This window comes from Euleptes europaea, chromosome 8 (genome assembly GCF_029931775.1).
Source record: "Euleptes europaea isolate rEulEur1 chromosome 8, rEulEur1.hap1, whole genome shotgun sequence".
Taxonomy (NCBI): domain Eukaryota; kingdom Metazoa; phylum Chordata; class Lepidosauria; order Squamata; family Sphaerodactylidae; genus Euleptes; species Euleptes europaea.
The window spans coordinates 43,483,417-43,505,657 of NC_079319.1; the positions used below are offsets into that span (position 1 = coordinate 43,483,417).

At 42.0% G+C, this 22,241-nt stretch overlaps 1 protein-coding gene across 1 annotated transcript in view; it reads right to left on the bottom strand.

The window, feature by feature from the left end:
* Positions 1-22,241, bottom strand: part of RP1 (RP1 axonemal microtubule associated) — a 219,783-nt gene that overhangs the window by 139,325 nt on the left and 58,217 nt on the right. Inside the window, exons 19-23 of the mRNA XM_056854917.1 lie at positions 20,275-20,407; positions 19,650-19,801; positions 11,323-11,477; positions 6,034-6,092; positions 3,973-4,017 (exon numbers count right to left, since the gene is read on the bottom strand). Of these exons, the coding sequence (XP_056710895.1) occupies positions 3,973-4,017; positions 6,034-6,092; positions 11,323-11,477; positions 19,650-19,801; positions 20,275-20,407 (544 nt within the window). The remainder of the gene's footprint in view (positions 1-3,972; positions 4,018-6,033; positions 6,093-11,322; positions 11,478-19,649; positions 19,802-20,274; positions 20,408-22,241) is intronic.

Sequence of the window (22,241 nt, forward strand, 5' to 3'; positions counted from 1 at the left end):
GCAATCATTGTAATTTATTAACAGGGTTATCAAATCCCCATTAACAGGGTTATCAAATCCATTGCTCCACATATGATCTAATCTGACTGGAAGAAACTCTATGAGATGCAAGGGATTGAACCTGGGACCTTGAGCATGACCAGCAGATGTTCTACTGCTGAGCCCCTCTCTGAAGGTCAATATGAAATACTGATATTAGAGTTTACCATGACTGCCAGAAAGAAGGTTGAGACTAGAACAGAAAATTATTGGGAAAGGGATTGTGACTTTAAACAACAGAATAATATGAAAGTTGCCAGTGTAAAGACACCAAGCATAAGGGAATTGATTTGATTGTTTATTTTTAAGACTGTACTGTTTGGCTCCCTAGCAACCAGCAAATCCAACATTGTATCCTAAAAGGTGGGTAGGGCAGGTAGCTCCTGAAGGCAAAGCCTGACATCACGGTAGGGTTGCCAGGTCCCTCTTCACCACCAAAGAGGTTTGGGTAGGGGAGGGACTTCAATGCCATAGTTACCAAAGCAGCCATTTTCTCCAGGGGAACTGATTTCTATCGGCTGGAGATCTGTTGTAATAGCAGGATATCTCCTGCTAGTACTTGGAGGTTGGCAACCCTAAGTCAGGGGACTGGCACTGTTTAAATGACCATTCTTCCTGACTGCTCATTGGGCAAGCCACAGGAAGCAGCCTGATTCTCATTACTGATATCTCTGTTTCTTGTGGGGGATGGGAGGTAAAACACCCCTCCCCCCCACACCATTTGTGAGCAGGAAGTGGCACTCTTGAGGACCACCAATATCCAAAAAGTTCCACCAGGCCTATGGTTGAGGACAGCAATGGTTTCCATCATAGCTGGCCTCCCTCCCTCTCACTTCTATCCTTCCCTTCCTTTTCTCTCCTTTCCTATTGCTTCCTAGTAATACCGTCAATCAAGTTTATTCTAACCTTTATCCCTCTTTGCTGAGATTGTTTTTATCCTTACTCCACTAGCACCCGCCACTAGAATGATTAAGGGTGCCATTAGAAACTTTTAAGATGTTGCCATTTTTAACCAGAAACGTATGTTTTAATGTGCTGTAATATGTTGTGATATGCTGTAATATGGCGTCACCGGGGAGGGGCTGGATATAAATCAAATAAATAAAAACAAAATCTTAAACACAGCAAGATAGGATCTATATACATGGGAAACCTTCTACACATGTTGCACATCTTAATCCCCATCCAAGGTCTACTGAACTGGCTCAAAGTGTCTACAGCCACTCATTTGCTATTGCAGTTGCCAATGACTACAGTTGGTGTGAGGCTCCGCCCTTTCTAGCTCCAATGGTTTCCCTTCAGCTGTCTTGCTGGACATATCCAGCAGGTCTCCTCAGCCCTCAAAATAGGGAAGAGAAAGGAGTTGTGACACCTTATTCCCTCTCCTGTCCCCAGGACCACAGCTCTTGTTGCACCAGAGCTGCATCCTCCTCTTCTCCTTGGGCATTTCCAGGAACCTGCCTTTTCAGGTCTAAATAGCCCCACTCTTCTGTGGGCATACCTAGCCTCTTTTGGGGGGAGGACAGTGATTTGCTCCTCTCCTGACCCTCTTACTGGGCTACTGGATGGCTCCTCCCACAGCTGCCCTCCCTCTTGCCCAATGTTTCTAAACTAGCTTGCTGTGTGCTCAAAAATGTTACTTAATTTAAAATATGTAAACTTTAGCAGTGTGATGTAATTAACAGTCTTGTCTCGTTCTGTATCTCTACACATGAAAAGCAGTAATGGTGTTGAGTTCTTTTACTTAGACTGAGGGATTTTCTACCTTTGTGTGCAGCAGCCTTCATCTAGCAATTACAATTCAGTCTGCAGAGAGCAAACACAATTAATAAAATACCAACCCACAGACTTGTTAGGAATAAATGTCACAGTGTGTACTGTGGTTATATTAATGGGGGGGGGGGGGAAACACCCTTGCATTTGTTAATTGCTGATGGAAGGTGGAGACTGGAATCACAGTTTCATTTTTTCCCCCAGCCACTTTTCAATGTCTTATTGCTTTACTGAGGAAGGGTGAAGTCTGTTATTTCAGTTTTCACAACGAGTAGCAAACTGGCAGGATTCTATTTCCTTCAGCAGGACATGGGATCACTTTCCAAAGGGAGAACATTTTTGGCAGCCTCCTCATGGCAAACGTAATGTGTATTTCAGCCCCAAACTGATGATCATGAAGGTGGTGAAAAGATGAACAGATGGATGTAGATGCATGGAAGGCTGGAGGAATATATTCATGATGTGTTCATATAAAAGAGCAATTGCAGAAATTCAGATCACTTGACACCACCATAAAACTATACTTTTCAATGTAACCAATTATCACGGCGTGTTGTGTGTGTTGTGTGTGTGTGTTTTATACTGCCTACAAATACATAGAAGTTGCTGCACCATTTTGTAACAATTTAGATTTTTTCTGCAAGACTAGGGGGTCCCTTGGGTTTGCAGAAACCCATAGTCCTGAGCTGGGTATCCCTATTGTGTAGGCTTTTTGATCCATGCAGAGGCCACACATGACTATTAGATAAGAGGATTACTTACGGCTAGTATAGATATGACACAATCAGCCATGGTAAAAGAATAAGGAATGGATCACCAAATCACACCTCTTCTTTCCTTGTTCCTTTCCTTTAGTTCCCAAATTCATCCCAACTCCTCCCACTCTTAAGTCTGGCTTATTATTAGGTCAGTATTGATTATAATAATGATGATTAATGCTAACCAAAATTAGTTCCTAACCCAGGCTGGTCAAAAGGATGGGAACTGTTCCATCTGCTCCAGTCCCCAATGTGTAAGCATTTATTCAAGGGGGTGAAAAGTTGTGCTTTATTGTGATATATGTTAGCTAATTTGCATCCAGTTTATGGTCAGAAAAATTAAGCTGAACAAACAAGAAATCACAGGAAGTATTGGGAAATGGAGAAAACTAATTAAGGCTGGCCTTGGGTTGAAACCTCTAAAGTCATAATGAAATACTTTAACTAGGGAAAATAAAATTAAGATAGATCACTAGTAATTATTAAGAATAGTATTAACAAGTATTAACAAGGAGAGGGAAAATGATCAAAGAACATAGACTACGCAAAAATCTGACAGGGCATCCTTTGCACGGTCTTCTGATTAAACTTAAAGGGAAAGTTGGAGCATCATGCATTACAATTAATATTGTAGAAGCAAATAAAATGGCAAGCGTGTATACATAAACGTGTTTTGAAATAGTTGATTAGATTTGAAGCAAACATCCTTCAATGAACATTTTCACAGTGAAAGGACAGGGCTTCCATGAGCCACATACAAAATTTCCTTCTGGGCCTCCTTCCCATATTCAGAGCATCCGCAAGATGCTTGATTAGGACAGGTATGCTGCTACTTTCTCTTGTGGCACCTTACTTGGCTTCCTGGCCCTGGGGATGCCCATTTCCCTAGAAATTAGTACCCTTGCCCATTCTCTTCCTCCTCCTCTTAAGGAAACCTGCCAAAGTGAAGTTTGGGCTGCTTGTTCCAACAAGCTGCTGCTCAATCTAGGATCACACTGTGAATGTGATGGTGTTGAATAAAAGCACCAGAGTAGTAGCATGTATTCTGAACCCTGGAGACCCCGTTTGAATCACCACTCTGCCAAGTGACCCTGGGCCAGTCACTCTCAGCTTAACCTACCTCACAGGTTTGGTGTTGTGCGGATAAAATGGAGGAGAAAATGATATTGTAAATCACTTTAGGTCTTCATGGGGGGGGGGGAAGCAGGGATATATTTAAACAAATAAGTAAGTAATGTTAAAAAGCAATTTCAAAATGAGGGCACAAAGCACTGAACAGAAAAATCAATAAAACAACAGGGGCAAAAATCACTAAGGAAATTTTTTCACAAGGGATGAGAATATCTGCAAAAACTTCTCTCCAGTTTTGCTCAGCCCTATAGAAAGCAGCAGAAAAACTTGCCATTTTCTTCCTCTTTTATTTTCAGGTGATGACTTATTTGCATTTCTGTCAAAAATAAAAACAACATTATTAATAGAGTTGACAGGTTACAATGCAAAGTAGAAGGACAGCTTCAGGTAATATTAAGTCTTATGTTGCTGATGAAACTATATTAGAACCAGCATTCTATAATGGTTAGAATTTTGCATTAGGATTGGGGAGACCTGGGTTCAAATTTCAGCTTGCCATGAAACAGACTGAGTGACCTCATTCTCTCTCTGCTTAAGCTACCTCACAGGGTTTTTTGAAGATAGAATTGAGGAAAGAAGGAGAAACCGTGTAGGCTTTCTGAAGCTCCTTGGAGGAAGGGTGAGATAAAAACGTACCAAACTGATAAAATATATGTTTCTTCACAAAGCAGCATTGTACTATAAAATTCTCTGTAAGTGGTATCCAATTTGCAAGCCATGCTTCTTCTATATTGTACAGAAACTACATGGTATTCTCCATCCGTGCAACAGCTTTCAGCAGTTTAGAGGACCTGGGCCAGCAGAACCTGCACTCTTACACCAAGGCTTGCCAGGTCCCCCTTCACCACCAATGGGAGGTTTTGGGGGCAGAGCCTGAGGAGGGTGGGGTTTGAGGAGGAGAGGGACTTCAATGCCATAGAGTCCAATTGCCAAAGCGACCATTTTCTCCAGGTGAATTGATCTCTATCGGCTGGAGATCAGTTGTAATAGCAGGAGATCACCAGCTAGTACCTGGAGGTTGGCAACCCTACTCACACCTGTGGTATGGCACAGCTGTGCCACACAAGTGCTCTGCAGGGAAGAGGAGGAGGTAGAACAAACACAGCACAGCACTATCTAGACCAGGGCCCCCCAACGTGTGCCCATGGATGCAATGATGCCCATTGACACCTTTCCTGTGGACTGCCAAGTGTTTTTAGAAAGTGTGTGTGTGGGGGGGGGGGATTTGCCCAGCGGGGCTCCTGATTGGCCATTGGAAATCTGACTGGCTGTGCAGACTTTAAAAAACTTTATTTCAGTGGCAACTTCCAGCACAATGTTGATTTCATTGTTTCTCACTCCCAGACCAATAGTACGGATTTTTTAAAAAGTTGCTTCAGTTTTAGCAACAGCTGTCACCATGGCACATGGGTTCACTGCATTATTGTGTGTGTACGAAAGAAAATACTTTTAATCAACATATTCATTTTAAAAAGGCATCCCGTTAAACAGCTTCTGCCTGAAATGTTGAAGAGTTACTATTAGAGTTATGCATGACCTCACTTTCTGACATTTTGCACTCCTGCGGCAGTGATTTTGTGTTTGACCCCACCACCACGTGTCAGAATTCCACAGATGCCAGCACGCTCAAAATTTTTGGGAACCCCTGATCTAGACCTCTTGGGTTACAGGTGGCCATTGGAGTTGGTGCAAATGCTCACCAGCCATTGAATGTAGGAAGGCCAGGATTGAGGAGGTTGCCTGACAAGCAGGGAACAGCCAATCATTGCATATTATTACTTTATCTCCAGGACCACACTTCAGCTGAGGATGTAACACCAGCTTCCTAACCCCTAGTTTCCCTTCTAACCTCATTTTCCTTTTCAGCTGAGGATGTAACAACAGCTTCGTAACCCACAGTTTCTTTTCTAACCTCATTTTCCTTTTAATGTTAATGCACTTGCCGGGGGAACATGAAGCAATATCAGTGTGTGTGCGCGCACACATGTACTGAACTCCTCCCCAGATATTATTTCTCCCCTGTAAATACCTCTTTAATAGTTTGATAGTACACCCCTGCACAGTGCTGGACTTCAAAATCTGAAAGCCTATTTGGGGGAATCAGCCTTTGAAGGCATATTCAGCCACCCCTTCACCTACTGTTCTTCTCTTACAAGTGACCATTATCACATTAATGTATCCAACAAGGCTCGCAGGAAATGTGTTTACCAGGGTAATATGTAATTTCACTTTGAGACAACTGCCTTTGATCAGGTTTCTCATGTAACTTCTGGTTCACTAGGCAAATGACACAAATTATTGATTTCTGCTCCATACTAGCAGCTGTCTTTACCTTGAGGGAAGAGTTCTGTTTCTGAATGAATCATGCCTTGGGACATAAATGGCAGCCACCTGAGAAAGAAAGAAGAAATGTTCTTTTCATAAGTTAACATTTTTGTCTAACTGGGATAAGTTCCCGAAATGAGCAGGCTGCTTGGGATGTAAATAATTCTGTAACACATACAAATATTAAAATACATTTAATGAAATATTCTTGCATGAAAGGCATGAAATTATCATGTTAAAACCTTTAGCCTACAGAAGATTTGTTCAATACACTGTAGCCTTGAAGGAATGAAAGCTACAGTCAATGAAAAACAACTATTTACAATTATATCATTATGACATTATTACCAGATCACCTTTAAAATATTATATGAGGTATATAGTCTGGATTAAACACACCACATACTGGTAAACCCATTTGAACTACAGTAGACACTATGTTTTCTGTTTCTCAAGGTACTACTTTTTCCTCCTGTGTATGTGATTGTGTGTGTGTGTGTGTGTGTTTGAATGATAAAGCTAGCCTAAGCATACTGGAAATTAAAATATTACCGTATTTTTCGCTCCATAAGACGCACTTTTTTCCTCCTCAAAAGTGAGGGGAAATGTCTGTGCGTCTTATGGAGTGAATGTGTGTGTGTGTGTTACCGTAACTGGAGCCGAGTCGTTGAGAGCAGAAGTCTGCAAACCGCGGCTCCCGCGTGCGGCTCTGCCACAAATCCCCCCCCCCCGCTGCCCGACAAACAGCTGATGGGCAGGGGGGAGGTTCAAACTGGACGCGCTGCCGGAGGTTTCCTGCCATGCCCACCCATGGATCACCCAGCCTGCGTGCTGGACGTGATTATTATTACCGCCCACAGGAAAGCATTACTCAGTGCGATTTTCACATTGAGTATCGCGGAAGCTCCTCTAGTGGCCATCAGGGAGACAGCCACTAGAGGCTGGATTAACCCTGCAATGTTTCTCTGAAACTGCTATGTTTACAGCTGCAGGGTTAAAACTAGGGGGACCTGGCACCCAGACCACTAGGTGCGTCTTATGGTCAGGTGCGTCTTATGGAGCGAAAAATACGTTATATTCTAATAGTAAAGGGTGCCCTAATCTGCAGATACATAAATCTGCAAATTTAGCTAAAAACTAAAAACAGATCATTTGGCAAATCTGGGGGATTCTCCACGTTTGCAGAAAAATTTGAAAAGGTTTAAAAAATTACATTGGGGGTTTAAATTCCCCTCCGAACAATCCCTTACCTTTTGTGTGCTGTGTCTGAGACTGTAGCAGAGCTTGGGAACCACACTGGGCCCTGACGCTCTGGTGGCACAGCCCAGGAACCACACTGGGTCCTAGGGTTCCCGGCCTCCAGGTGGGACCTGGGGATCCCCTGGAATTATAGCTCATCTCCAGACTACAGAAATCAGTTTCCCTGGAGAAAATGGATGCTTTGGAGGGTGGAATCTATGGCATTGTACTCCACTGAGGTCCCTATCCTCTCCAGGCTCCATCCCCAAATCTCCAGGAGTTTCCTGACCTGGATCTGGCAACCCTACTGGGCCCTGGTGCACTGATGGCAGAGCCCAGAAGCCACACTGGGCCCGACCACACTGGTGGCAGAGGCTTGGAGCCATTCTGGACCCAGATGTGGTGGTGCAGGAACCCAGGAGTCACTCCAGGTAGGGTTTCCATGTCCCTCTTCACCACCAGTGAGAGGTTTTCTGGGGCAGAGCCTGAGGAGGGTGGGATTTGGGGAGGGACTTAAATGCCATAGAGTCCAATTGCCTAAGCAGCCATTTTCTCCAGGTGAACTGATCTCTATCGGCTGGAGATCAGTTGTAATAGCAGGAGATCTTCAGCTACTACCTGGAGGTTGGCAACCCTAACTCCAGGCCCAGAGGCAGCTAAAGAAGCCTGGAGCTGCACTGGGCCCATGGAGGGAGAAAGAAAGAGGGGGGATGTTTCAGAGAAGGAGCAGGGGAGAGGGGAGGAAATAAGGGGGGAAGAAAGATGATGAGAGCCTGAGAAAGATTAATCAGACCTCAGAGCAGAATTTAACTGAAGCCATTTATAAAGACTAGCCTTCAAAATACTTTTCCTGGGGAACTTTGCTCTTTCCCTTATAGAGACAGGCATGCAAGAAGGAGTTTTATTTTATTGGATTATACTTTTTCTGAGCGCCCCCTGCAGCTGCCACTCTCTGTCATGCCACCCTCTGTCATGGTGCTCTACTTAGAGAGGCTCCCCAGGCCTCAGAACCAGGGTGTGGTAATTGGCTGTTCCACCCAGTTCCCTGATACTAAGAGAGAGCCAGGCTCAGCATCTCCTCATTCCTCCCTGGCCTGATTTAGGAGCCCTGGACAACAACCCCGCTCAAGCATAGGCCAATCCCACCCCATCCTTCCCTGGCCTTTAGTCTGGCCTGGCCAGGATGTGTCCCTTCTCCTTTTCCTTGTCCTGGTGCCTGTCATTAGTCTTTAACTGAGGGCTCTGGCCAGATTCCCTGTTGTCATGTTAGTAGGCTGCTGGCTCTCTGTCACTGGCCGATGATGCCATTGGCAAGTGGCTAGCAGTTGCTGCAGGAATTGGGTGTTGTGAGGGCTGGCTCCTGGGCATTTGTGTGCCTTCATTACTGGCTCCCCCTGCAAAAGCTTTTTCTTCCCTGGACCAGGTAAATACAGTGGGTCTAAAGCTGCCACTTAGGTGGAGGCCAGGTAAGGGGCCACACCTGGACATCTAGGATACAACTAAATACTTAACATCTACATCCTTTAGTCCAGTGCTCTCCAGTGTGGTGCCCAAGCCTGCCACTATGTTTCCTCATGTCCTACGTTTCCTTCTGCCCCCAGGTAAAGAGGAAAACCTGGCTATCATCCACCTAACTGGAGCAGGAGGTGCTTCAGAAGAGCTTGGGAGGCATCACTTTTATGTCTGCAGGGAACACACATTCAGAAACAGCTAGTTTCATTATAGGAGGATGCTTGGCTTGTAACTTCTCAGCATTTTGTGATTAGCCCCATCCCCCATGGCAGCCATTTTATGGTTGACTTTGTTCTGTCCTCCCGGGAAGCCTTTTCGTAGTGATGCCTACTACTTGTTCTCAAAATCCATCTGTTCAACAAAGTTGGGGACCCTATTCTAGGCACTAGAAAGTACAACTTGATTGGATTAGCCCGAGCATTAGGTAGGCAACATAGAGAACTCAGCACCTTGCTGGAGATGCTTTGCTTCAAACAGGAAATGCTCCAAGTTAATCAAATATATGGAGTGGCTGATTACATGTGTGCTAGATGCATTAAGGACTAATCATTATACATTAACATATTTTTCTAAGCAGAACAAAAAAAAAAGCCCTTGGTCTACTTTCAGAAATAAAAGGGAAGAAAGGGAATTCTTACAAGTTATTACAAGTCTACAGTTTGAAAAACGTTGGCACTCCACAGGTTTTTTTTGGGGGGGTGGTATTAAGTCTTCTGATCAAAATAGAGTTTTCTGTTAAATGCAGGTGGCTGTAAAGAAGAAGGCATTCATCAGCTAGGGGGGCAATCTATTTTGAAAAAGACATTGTGGTTCAGCTGTACATTTTTCCCAATGAAAAGCCACCCCTTGGTGGTCTGGCTGCTCTAAGTTAACCTTTTTACAGTAGTGGCGTTCTATAAAGCAGATTCAAGAAAGAAAGTAAAACCTTTGGTATTTCCTCTGTACCTTTTAGGCCTTTGTTACAATACATATTTTCTGCTGACCATCCCCCATGTCCCAATTAAACCAAAATGACTATACTGAAACTTCCTGTCATGCCTGTTTCTAGGCCTTGTGCCTCACCAGAGAATGAATATGATCCTAACCACTGCCACCCACTACTTTTAGGTAGAGAGCTGCCCTAATTTCTCTTTAGAACCTTCTTTCAGATAGATGATATAAAGCAGTTTATGTCTTTTCAAACAAATGAAAGAATAAGATAACAATAGCTCTTGGCTTGTCAACTCTGTTTTAACTGGCTATATGTCACCCAATCTTTGAGGGAAAAGAGAAAGGAAAAGAAGGCACTTTTTCTCCTGTCACTATTTTGATGATTTTATACATCACCTGTTGGTTTATTGAATTTCATTGACTTGCATTGATAATCATGGTTTTATTATGCCATTGTAATACTTTTTATTATTTTGCCTATGTTTATAGAGAAATGTGTGTATCCTGAATGGAGACATCTTTCTGTGTTATCATACAGATCAATAGCAGCTACTGAATGTTATCATCCTATGCCATTTAACTGACCTGAAATAGTTCCTCAGACCTATTATTTGCCCCGCAGAGTTGGAAAAAAGATACAAGTACTGATACAAGTACCTATATGTTTGCCCAGCAGAGTATGTAACAGCTCCATAGGGCTACTGCAGATCACAAAGATGCCAGGAGGACAAGACTTAACCCTCCTCTTCTCTTGGGCAGAGGTTCTGATACAAATCAGAGCCCCACGTGCATATTTGAAGAAAAACCTGCTGGGATCCTAATCCACAAAACTCCCAGCATCACCTTTGATTTAGGTTTCTTTTCTTGGAATATATCAGAATTCCTAACCTGGTCTGTTATATCTTTGATTTATTCCTTTGTGGTTAACTTGATGTGAATTTGTTCTGCATTTTTTAATTTGATTTTTTTAAGATCTGCGATTTCTATCAGATCCTTGAGTTATTTGATAATCTTCACTTGAGTGTGCTCGAGTTTGTGGTACTAATTTTTAAAAATTGCTATAATGCAGAACTGGATAGGTTCTTAGAGGGAATACAGACATTTAAAAACATCCCATTACTAGTATATGAGTCAGGAAAACTGAATTTAGATAGAATACTGACTGATGCCATTATATGGAAGAGGCATTACTGTACAATTAAATATTGACTGGTGGTACTGGAAATATAAGTAATATACAGTACTTCAGAATTCCACTTTCCTTTTTAAAAACAGAGACTCGGCGGATCATTAAACTTTTAAATTATTGTAATCTTAGGCAATAATGGGTTGTATCTAATGACTGTTTTCTACTTGTGAAATAACACTTTTGCTGGTGGAGAAAGGGAGAACAATTTTCACAATTTCCCCCTGCCTACTACAGATACTATATCATCAGGCCCCGAGTCTCCCCTGAACCCAGACAGGATCATTGCAGGGGGCTCAAGGGACTAAAGCATGAGGGGGCAAGTGAGAAGCCTCCATTCTCTGAGTGGGGCTTGAAGTTCATTGGATACAATCTATCACATTCTTTGGAAAGTTACTTTTGGAATATGAATTTTAACTGAAATACAACCTCTCACAGCTGAAAATATATTCCAGGTCCTTCCCGGCTTCTCTGATGATTACTTTCTCACAGTACCAGTACTGTAACTTGTTATTGGCCTCACAGCGTAGCAGGACTTTCCTTAGATTTCCAAGGGACACAGATCGGATTTCAAACACATCCACCTGGGGGAAAGGAACCACAGACATTAATGTAGATTGTAAGACATCCGTATTGATGTATAGGTTTGCCAGATCCCTCTTTGCCACTGGCGGGAGGTTTTGGGGTGTAGCCTGAGGAGGGCGGGGTTTGTGAAGGGGCTTCCATGCCATAGAGTCCAATTGCCAAACTGGCCATTTTCTCCAGGTTAACTGATCTCTATCGGTTGGAGATCAGTTGTAATAGCAGGACATCTCCAGCTGTTACCTGGAGGTTGGCAACCCTAGTTGATGTACCATACTGCAAATAGTGTTTAGATAAGCAGTTTCCTAATACTTATTTTCATTGTCTCTAAAGGAAATAATTACCAATAACAACACATCTTTCCAACCCTTTTAAACAGACAAAAGCTATCATTACAGCTGAAAGTATTAGTTTAATAACGGTGAACTGGTTGTGATTTCCATTGATAAAAGACACCGCTACCAGCAGAAGCATGGGACATAGATTTCATCAATTTCTCCTCCCACTTTAGACTCCCACTTAATTCTCTGCCTGTTGTTCCCAAGGAGTCCAACAGCCTCCAAAGCATATTTCAGTCTGCAGCAGGAAGTTAGCCTCAGCAAGTGTTGCTCTGGTCACACTGATAGAATCCAACCCATAGTACTACTAATCTGTATGGTGCTTTACAGAGGAACAAGGTCAGCCCATGCCCTGAAGAGCTTACAATGTAAGATCTGACACAGGAAAGAAAAACAACAGATGAAGAAGAAGAGTTGGTTTTTATAGGCTGACTTTCTCTACGACTTAAGGGAGACTCAAACCGGCTTACAATCCCCTCCCCACAACAGACACCCTGTGAGGTAGGTGGGGCTGAGAAAGCTCTAACAGAGCTGTAACTTGCCCAAGGACACCCAGCTGGCTTCGTTTGTAGGAGTGGGGAAACAAATCCAGTTCACCAGATTAGCCTCCACCACTCATGTGGAGGAGTGGGGAATCAAACCTGGTTCTCCAGATCAGACTCCACTGCTCCTAGGGTCGCCAGGCCCCCCTACGCCACCGGCAGGAGATTTTTGGGGCAGAGCCTGAGGAGAGTGGGGTTTGGGGAGGGGAGGGACTTCAATGTCAATGAGTTCAATTGACAAAGCGGCCATTTTTCTCCAGGTGAACTGATCTCTATTGGCTGGAGATCAGTTGAATTAGCAGGAGATCTCCTGCTACTACCTGGCAGTTGGCAGCCCTAACTGCTCCAAACCACCGCTTTTAACCACTACACCATGCTGGCTCTCACATCACGTTGGCTGGACTTTGTCAATGGTTATGGTACAAAAGGAGAGGAAGGCTTGAGAGGAAGGAAGAAGAGTTGATCTTGCCCATAATGAATTTAAGGTGGAAATGAAACACCCAAGTAGAAATATCAGACAGGCAGTTGGAATGCAGAGATAGCTGGATAAAGAGGTAGAACTGAATGTTAGTAAATAGGTGGTACTAAAACCTCCAAATTTGATGAGGTCATCCAGGGGCATTGTGTATAAAAATAATAGCAGTGGGGTGAGAATAGATCCCTTAGGGATCTCAACAGAGTTGGGGTCACAAACACGGAATCATTAAACAGATGACAGAACTCGCTGAGAGTGATCAACAGTGTCAAAGGCAACTAAGAGTCAAAAAGGATGAAGACAGAGTTAGAGAGAAAGTCTGATTTAGCGTTGAATATATCATCAATAATTTTGGCAAGGATGGTTTCAGTGGAGCAGAGAGAAAGTGTCAGATTGTAAAGAGTCAAGAGAGGAATCCGAAAGAGCGAGCCGAGAGAAAGCTGAAAAAGAAGGAGCTGGTAGAAATCTCAAAGGGTTTGGAGGCAGAGGATACATGGGAAATTGGAGGGTAGATAGGACAGGGCAGAAAAATAAAGGGAATACAGAAAATAATTGAACATTTTAATGGAGTACTGAAGCAGCCAAAGGAGAGCAGTAGGTTGTGTGATGGTGACTGATCAATAATGCGAGACATGCACCCAGGATTCAGGACGACAGGATTAAAGGGACACATGGAAAGGTGAAATGAGAATACCTCAGGAGTCAACTTTTCAAATGTCATAGGGTATAAAATTGAAAAGAATGAGGGAGGTTTAGTGGGACAGAGAGTCAGAAGAGTAGGGAAAAGGGTAAGAGGAGATGAGAGATTTCAGCAGGTAGTTTTTTTCATTATTTTTCAATGAGGATGCAAAATCCTAAGCGGAGGACCAAATATCCTGGTCCTCCGCTTAGGATTTTGCATTAAAGGAAAGGAACAGATAAGTCCTAAATTTGACAAGGGATGGAACACTATAGCAGAGTTTTCCATCAGAAGGTGACAGAGGAAAGGAAGGTTTCAAGACAGGAAAAGATAATGGTAGATGACGGATGCCCCCTTCTGGATGCACACCTTAATGTGGTGAGGGGGTTTGTGAGTGTCAGGGAAGCTGAGAGCAATACCGTAAGGGGTCTAGACTCTATCAAGAGACTAAACTCCTAGCAGAGTCACTCAAGACGGAATGGTCACAGCTGAGACACCAGACAAAGATGCATCCACCCCCTCAAGGGATCAATGGCCACATCCGCAGAAGAGAACAGGCAATTCCAATGGGGATGGGGGCAGAGGAATCCCTGAAGGTTAGCTACTGGGCAGCAGCAGTAGTGGAAGGTGACACTGGCGGAAGATCTTTCGTAGACAACGGCAGTGCCACTACGGCTAACTCTGGTTAGTACTGCGCAGAAGAAGGCACTGGTAAACCACTTCTGACCAACCTTTACCTTGAAAACCCTATGATGAGACAATCCAAAATGAAAAAAGATATAGTGCTGGAAGATGGGACCCCCAGGTCGGATGGCACTCAATCTGCTACTGGGGTAGAGCAGAGGACAAGTACGAGTAGCGCTGTTCTTAATGATGCGATTGGACTAAAGCCGAAAGGACGTTCAGTGGTTGACAAGAATAGATGCAAAAGGAAAGTCCGAAGCTGTTCGACGCATATAATAGGAACATGGAATGTGAGAAGCATGAATCAGGGTAAGCTTGAAATTGTTAAACAAGAAATGGAACGCATGGACATTTCAGTCCTGGGAGTAAGTGAATTAAAGTGGACTGGATTAGGACATTTTCAATCAGAAAATTACAAAGTGTTTTATTCAGGGAATGACAAAAAGAGAAGAAACGGAGTTGCTTTAATAGTGAGGCAAGATGTAGCAAAGGCAGTCAGGAGCTATAATGCAAAGTCTGACCGAATAATATCAATCAGACTTCAGGGAAAGCCTATCAACATAAGCATCCTTCAAGTTTATGCCCCAACTACAGATGCTGATGAGGAAGAAATTGAAAGTTTTTATGCCAGTGTTCAGGATGAAATTGATCACACACCTAAACAAGATATGCTGATAATCATAGGTGATTGGAACGCAAAAGTAGGAAACAAAGCAGAATCAAATGTTGTTGGCAGATTTGGGCTAGGAGCACGGAATGAAGCAGGAGAACGCCTCGTAGAATTCTGTGAAGACAACAATCTGTTCATTGCAAACACATGATTCAGGCAACCAAATAGACGATTGTATACATGGACATCACCAGACGGCCAGTATAGAAATCAAATAGATTATATAATTGGAAGCAGAAGATGGAGAAGCTCTATTCTCTCGGCCAAAACAAGACCAGGAGCCGACTGTGGTACAGATCATGAATTGGTAATATCGAAAATCAAGATAAAGCTTAAGAAAAACACCAAAACATTCATAGCACCAAAATACAATCTAAGCAATATTCCGGAAGAGTTTAAAGACCATGTAAGGAACAGATTTGCATTACTAAGTTCAAATGAATGTAAACCTGAAGAACTATGGGTGGAAACTAGAGATATTATCAAGGAAGAATGTGCAAAGACTATTCCTGTAGCCAAAAGAAAAGAAAAACCTCGATGGATGTCTGAGGAAACTCTTAAAATTGCCAGAGATAGACGAGAAGCAAAAGTAGAAGGTGACAGAAATAGAATCAAAAGTCTAAGTGCAACGTTCCAGCGACTAGCACGTAGAGACAAAGAGACCTATTATAATAACCAGTGTAAAGAAATAGAAGAGAACAACAAAAATGGAAGAACAAGAGATCTGTTCCACAAGATCCAAGAAATCAAAGGGAAATTTAAAGCACGGTTAGGCATGCTGAAAGATCAGCATGGAAATACATTAACTGAACAGGACAAAATAAAGAAAAGGTGGGAACAATACACTGAAGAACTATACAGAAGAGATGAAAGGATAAAAGATTCTTTCCAAGAAGAAACTTTTGAAGAAGAACCTACAGTTTTAAAAAGTGAAGTGAAAGCTGCATTGAGAGCAATCGGGAGAAACAAATCACCAGGAGCAGATGGGATATCAATAGAGCTATTTCAAGCCACAGAAACGGAGTCCATCAAAATCTTGACAAGAATATGCCAACAGATATGGAAAACAAAACAATGGCCCACAGACTGGAAACGATCCATTTACATTCCAATTCCCAAGAAAGGAGACATCAAAGATTGCAACAACTATCGGACCATTGCATTAATTTCTCATGCAAGTAAAGTGATGCTCAAAATCTTACAGCAAAGGCTGTTACCATATATGGAACGAGAAATGCCTGATGTTCAAGCTGGTTTCAGAAAAGGAAGAGGCACTAGAGATCATATTGCAAATATACGCTGGTTACTGGAGCATACGAGAGAATTTCAGAAGAAAATCAGTTTGTGTTTCATAGATTACAGCAAAGCTTTTGACTGTGTGGATCATGAAAAGCTATGGCTGGTTTTAAAGGAAATGGGTGTGCCACTACATCTGATTGTTTTGATGCGCAACCTGTACTCTGGACAAGAGGCCACAGTTAGAACAGAATATGGAGAAACGGAATGGTTTCCAATTGGCAAAGGTGTCAGACAAGGATGTATTTTATCTCCCTATCTCTTCAATCTATATGCAGAACATATAATTAGGAAAGCAGGATTAGATTTAGATGAAGGTGGAGTGAAAATTGGAGGGAGGCATTAATAATTTGAGATATGCTGATGACACTACATTATTGGCAGAAAATAGTGAAGATTTGAAACAACTACTGCTGAAAGTTAAAAGAGAAAGTGCCAAAGCAGGACTGCAGTTGAACATCAAGAAAACAAAAGTAATGACTACAGGAGAATTACACAACTTTAAGGTTGACAATGAGGAAATTGAAATTGTTCAAGACTTTCTATTCCTTGGCTCCACCATCAACCAAAAGGGAGACTGCAGCCAAGAAATTAGAAGGAAAGGGCAGCCATGAAGGAGCTAGAAAAGATTTTGAAGTGTAAGGATGTGACTCTGGCCACCAAGACTAGATTAATTCATGCCATCATATTCCCTATTACTATGTATGGGTGTGAAAGCTGGACAATGAAGAAAGCTGATAGGAAGAAAATAGATTCCTTTGAAATGTGGTGTTGGAGGAGAGTGTTGCGGATTCCGTGGACTGCCAAAAAAACAAAAACTATAACAAAGTGGGTTATAGATCAAATCAAGCCTGAACTGACCCTAGAAGCTAAAATGACTAAACTGAGGCTGTCGTATTTTGGTCACGTCATGAGACGACAAGAGTCACTGGAAAAGACCGTCATTATAGGAAAAGTTGAGGGCAGCAGGAAAAGAGGAAGACCCAACAAGAGATGGATTGACTCAATAAAGGAAGCCACAGCCTTCAATTTGCAAGATCTGAGCAAGGCTGTCAAAGATAGGACATTCTGGAGGACTTTCATTCATAGGGTCGCCATGAGTCGGAAACGACTTGACGGCACTTAACACACACACACACAGATGACGGAGGCATTCTAGCTGAGGAAGAACAGCTCCAGAAAGAATGGGAAAAGAAAGAGAGGGAAATGAGAGGGTATTAAATTCTAAATTCTATTCTAGCAATGATTGAGACAAATATTTCAGAATTTTTAAGATTGCTTATTTAACAAGAACCCAGGAATGCTTTATTTTTGCTGCTGTAAATTCAATATTATACAATATTGCTCTCATTGGTGTGATCGGAGTGCTTCCTTAGGAACCTGTATGTATTTCCACACATACACATCTGGAGTTGTAGATGAAGACAAAAAGAGGTATTGACACACCAGCACATTCTGAATACCATTAGTCCTCTTGGAAAGTGTCTGTTTGATTTAAGGCATATAAAATTATGAAATACATTCCTGTCCAGAAATGCTCTCTCTCAAAAAGGCTTTACTGATGTCTTCAATTTCAAATAGAATTACTGCAAGCATTACTAATGAAGAAATTCAAATTCTATTAGCATTGCTCAACTTGCAATTTCCCAAATGAATTTCTAACAGACTAAGTCCACGAGCCAGTTAACTTGAAGCATTTGGATTTAAGCCAGATCAGTCATAACCAAGTCAGTCATACTAAATCAGCTTAAATTTCAAGTGTTTCAGCTTCACTGGATGGTCAATAAACATTTCAATGAAATTTAGCATTCCTATAGCTTCTGGTACAAACCCCACTATAAATAATGCAGTACTATCAAATAAGAACAGAAGATAGTAATATTTTTTTCCTAATAGCTATTACAGCTGAAAAGTTACCATCATTGAGTGATTTGTCTAACTTCAGGGATCAATAGCAGAGCCAGAATTAAAAATGTAAACAATTTTATTTCATAATTCTAAGCCTATTCACAATCCAGTCCCTCAAGCCTTTTCAAGTAATTACTTAGATTGTGGTGCAAGTGGCCCATCAGTAGGGTTGCTGGTAGCTGGAGATCTCCTGCTATTACAACTAATCTCCAGGCGACAGATATCAGTTCACCTGGAGAAAATGGCCACTTTGGTAATTGGACTCTATGGCATTGAAGTCCCTCCCCTCCCCAAACCCTGCCATCTTCAGGCACCGCCCAACCAAAATCTCCAGGTATTTCCTGACCCGGAGCTGGCAACCCTATCCATCAGAAGGACATTGGCACAGGATGGTATGTCTGCACTGTTGTAAAGGCACAGTCAAAAGTGGTTTAGTGACACCATTGCACAAACCTTCTGAGCAGCAGAAAGGCAAAATAGAGGCATTTTGGACATCCTCCAGTCAATGGTGCCAACCCAATTTTATGTGCCTTATGTGCTTTGATAGCCTGCTTTAATAAGAGAATTGCAACTGACAGCAAGAAGTAAAAGGTTGTCATGTAGTTGCATCCAAACATATCAGTCTTTGCATCCCAGCAATGCCTGTCCACAGGCTCTGAGTAGGAGATGAAAAATAAGGCCAAGGCTGATGGTGCAAAATAGGGAAAATATATATTTTATTACTCAGATAAAAAATCCCTATGCATTTCACCCATGAGGCTTCTTCAGGGGAATCTGATCACGATGGGTAGCCGTGTTTGTCTGTAGCGGTAGAAAAGAGCAAGAGTCTAGTAACACCTTAAAGATTAACAACATTTCTGGCAGGGTATGAGCTTTCGTGTGTCACAGCTCACTTCAGGGGAATCTCTTAGTCTTGCAGTGTTTTTTTCTGAGTAATAAAATATATTTTTACCTATTTTGCACCATTGGCCTTGGCCTTATTTTTTTATCTCCTGTGGCTGGTGCAGCCCTTTTATTTCTCCTCACAGGCTCTGAGTAGACAGCATTATCACAGAGCAGCCTCCGCATTTCAGTTATGAAGGCTTTAAACGAAAAGGGTCAATTTGTTTCATCAGTAAAGGAAGACATTGTAGTGCATATGTGCATTATAGACAGTAAGTGGTTCAGCTAAGGCTGGCAGTCAGGGAACCATTTTTGTGTACTAAGCTGTGTCAAATATTGACCCCATAAACCATTTTTAGTGCATCTTCCCCCCTCGCTGTACATTTTCCCTTTGATGGCCTCCATGTTCTTTTTGTTTGTTTGTTCTTTTTGCTACTTTACTTTTACTTTCTTTATTTAAAAGATTTCTAGGGTTTTGCCTTTCCTATTTCTTATATTCTCTTCCCAAAAGGTAGGCATAGGAAGAACCAAACAATATCTATGAAAAACTTCAAGAAAATGGTGCTAAATAATGTGATACATCTTTGTGCCAAAGGTTTGACTCAATTCCCTTCAAGGCTGATTTTAAGTATGCCCTGCCTCAGAGCTGCTTTCAGTTTATTTGTGATTAATACATACAGACTTAATTTGGCATGCTTACCTTCCCTCTCTGGAACATTATGGGCTTATCAGACTCATGAAGAAGCCTTAAGCCAGAATCTCCTCTCTCTCCATATATGCACAAGTAAACTGCGGAATCTGTTTCAGCCTGTTCCACATGCCCCGTGTACACATAAACCTGGTAGCTCAAAACTAGAGAAAGTAACCAACAATGGAAAAGATGAAATTAATTTTAAAACATACAAAGAGAGACAACATTAGGTGGCAGTCTACTTTCAAGTTCAAAATGAAGCACAATGTGAAACTGTGCTTGAAATACTTTAACAATGGTATTATTGTGAAGCTTATTAATGATGGGTATGATCCAGCCAAAGTTAAGTATTTAAGGCCCCTGGAGCCCCTTCCACCCCATGCAAACAGAAGGCCTTTCTCCTTGTTCATGTGTGTGTGTGTGTGTGGGGGGGGAATTGGTAGTTTTCCTCTGAAGCTGTACCCTTACTACATCCCATGCCATTCCTGAGGATTGTCTGAATGGACTTGGGGGGGCACAGAGAGCTGTAACAGAAAGGGGGAAGTGGGTAAGGCCCATATAATTCAGTTTATAATTATGACCTTTCCATGGTCAACCTCATGGCATTTTGACCAAAGTAGAACATAGTGTTTACTTGGATAAAGGCATTTTCCTTTTTTCTCTACTGGAAGTTCACATAGGGTATCTCCATTCCCTCGACTCCATGACAGCCACTTATTTCCTGGGAAGTTCAGAATTTTCCCGCTCTTTATGTGTTGTAGTGTCACCTTTGGAGGAAATAACATTAAGAACCTTTAATGTGCTTGTAGTTTCTATCACTGCTACTGTGATTAAAAAAAGCTTAAAATGTATAATTTAAAATTGCCAGGGACTATTACAGCAACCACTACCATATTATAGTATTTTCCTGGAAACAGCCAAATAATGTGAGCTGTCCAAAGAACTCCTTTATGTTGTGAGTTTCAGTAAGAAGCATTGACATCAAGTGTTTAAAAATTGGATTTAAAAAACAAATATTTTTCTGTTATCATGCAATACTTTTGCAAGAGCAATTTTGGTTTAATGCCTAGAACTTTGTGTGTTTATTTCCAGAGTTCCTCATGCTGATTTATAGCAAGGACAAAAATTACTGCAAGCCAGAACACACATGGTTCCATTTTGTTGCTTGTTTCCTTGAATGAAGGTCATCCTTTGAAATCCAGAAGCTACTCTGATGACCCTTGGACTCTATTGTAAAGAAAATTGAAGGAAACAAATTGGAAAAATTAAGTCCGTTAAATACTTGGAGATGAACTGAAACATTTCCACTCCTACCTGTTTTTTGTATTACTTGAGTTGAAGTTATTCAAACTGTTATTCAAAGTTGTAGCTTTAAGAGTCTAGCTAATATGTCAGAATCAAACATGTGTCTGCAAGAGCAAGCTACCAGGCAAGACCTAGCTCGGAATGAGTACTATGCAGTAGGCATGTGTACAGATAATATTTTATTTATCAGAGATGTTTTCTGAATGGTTTAATACCATGCATTTCAAATCATTATTGTACTCAGGTAATATTTACATTGGATACAATGGTAACGTTTGGACCTAAAACTTTGTCTCCCAAACAATCGAAATGAAATTTCCAGTTGCACATACAATGCAGATTAGATAATTTCCACATTGAAATGATCATTGAAGACAGCATCCAATTTAAACCCATGGCTCAGTAAGTGATATATCCAAATCTTGTCTTTTTCTTTAGACAAAGAAAGTGTGGTTGGTTTGGGAACCACTGTACAAGTCATGACCACCATCACCAGATACCTTGTAAAAAGCACTGTACAATGCTTTTTGTATGAAGACTGACCAAGTAGAGAAGGGGCATGGTCACTGCATGGGCAAAGGATGAGTTACATGGATGTTATAATTCTTACAAAAATGTTATTATCCCAGTTCTGAGGCTGGTAATTTTTCTGAGCCAACTTACAATGAGATGTGCTTTAAAGTAAATCCCATTCCATAAAAGCCACCATGATGTACTGGTTAAAATGTTAGACTAGCATCTGGGAACCCAAAGTTCAAATCTCCATCTGCCAAAGCTCACAAATCCAAGCCAATCTGTCTAACTCTAAGGTTGTGTTCTAAGGTTGTTCTCTAAGAGCCCTGCCATCTCCTGAGCAGCTTGCTGGCTCGAAAATGTCAGCCAAAAATGTAATTTATTCAAAACTCCATGAAACGGGGCTATGCCTCCCTTTCTGCCAATACAAATTTGTGCCGGCAAAAGGGGGCATTCCTGGGGAGAAAGGGCTCAGGGAGCTGAGCCCTTGTGCCTGGGAAAAGCTGCGGCTGCACCGGCACCCATGTGCGGTGCTGCTGCGTGGTTCCTCAGTGCCGGTGTTAAGTGTCAATTTAGCCGGCACAAGTAGCATTAACACCGGTGCAGAGGTCATGCCGGCTCCAAAGACCTTCCACCTCCCGCTTCAGGATTTCTCTGTAAAGGCCAAAACAGACATGATGTAGATCATTCAGTTTAAGCCAAATTACAAGTGTACACAGTCTTAAATATGGATCAGGGCTGCACTGGAAAGGGGACAGTTAATCCTACATCATGTCTGTTTTG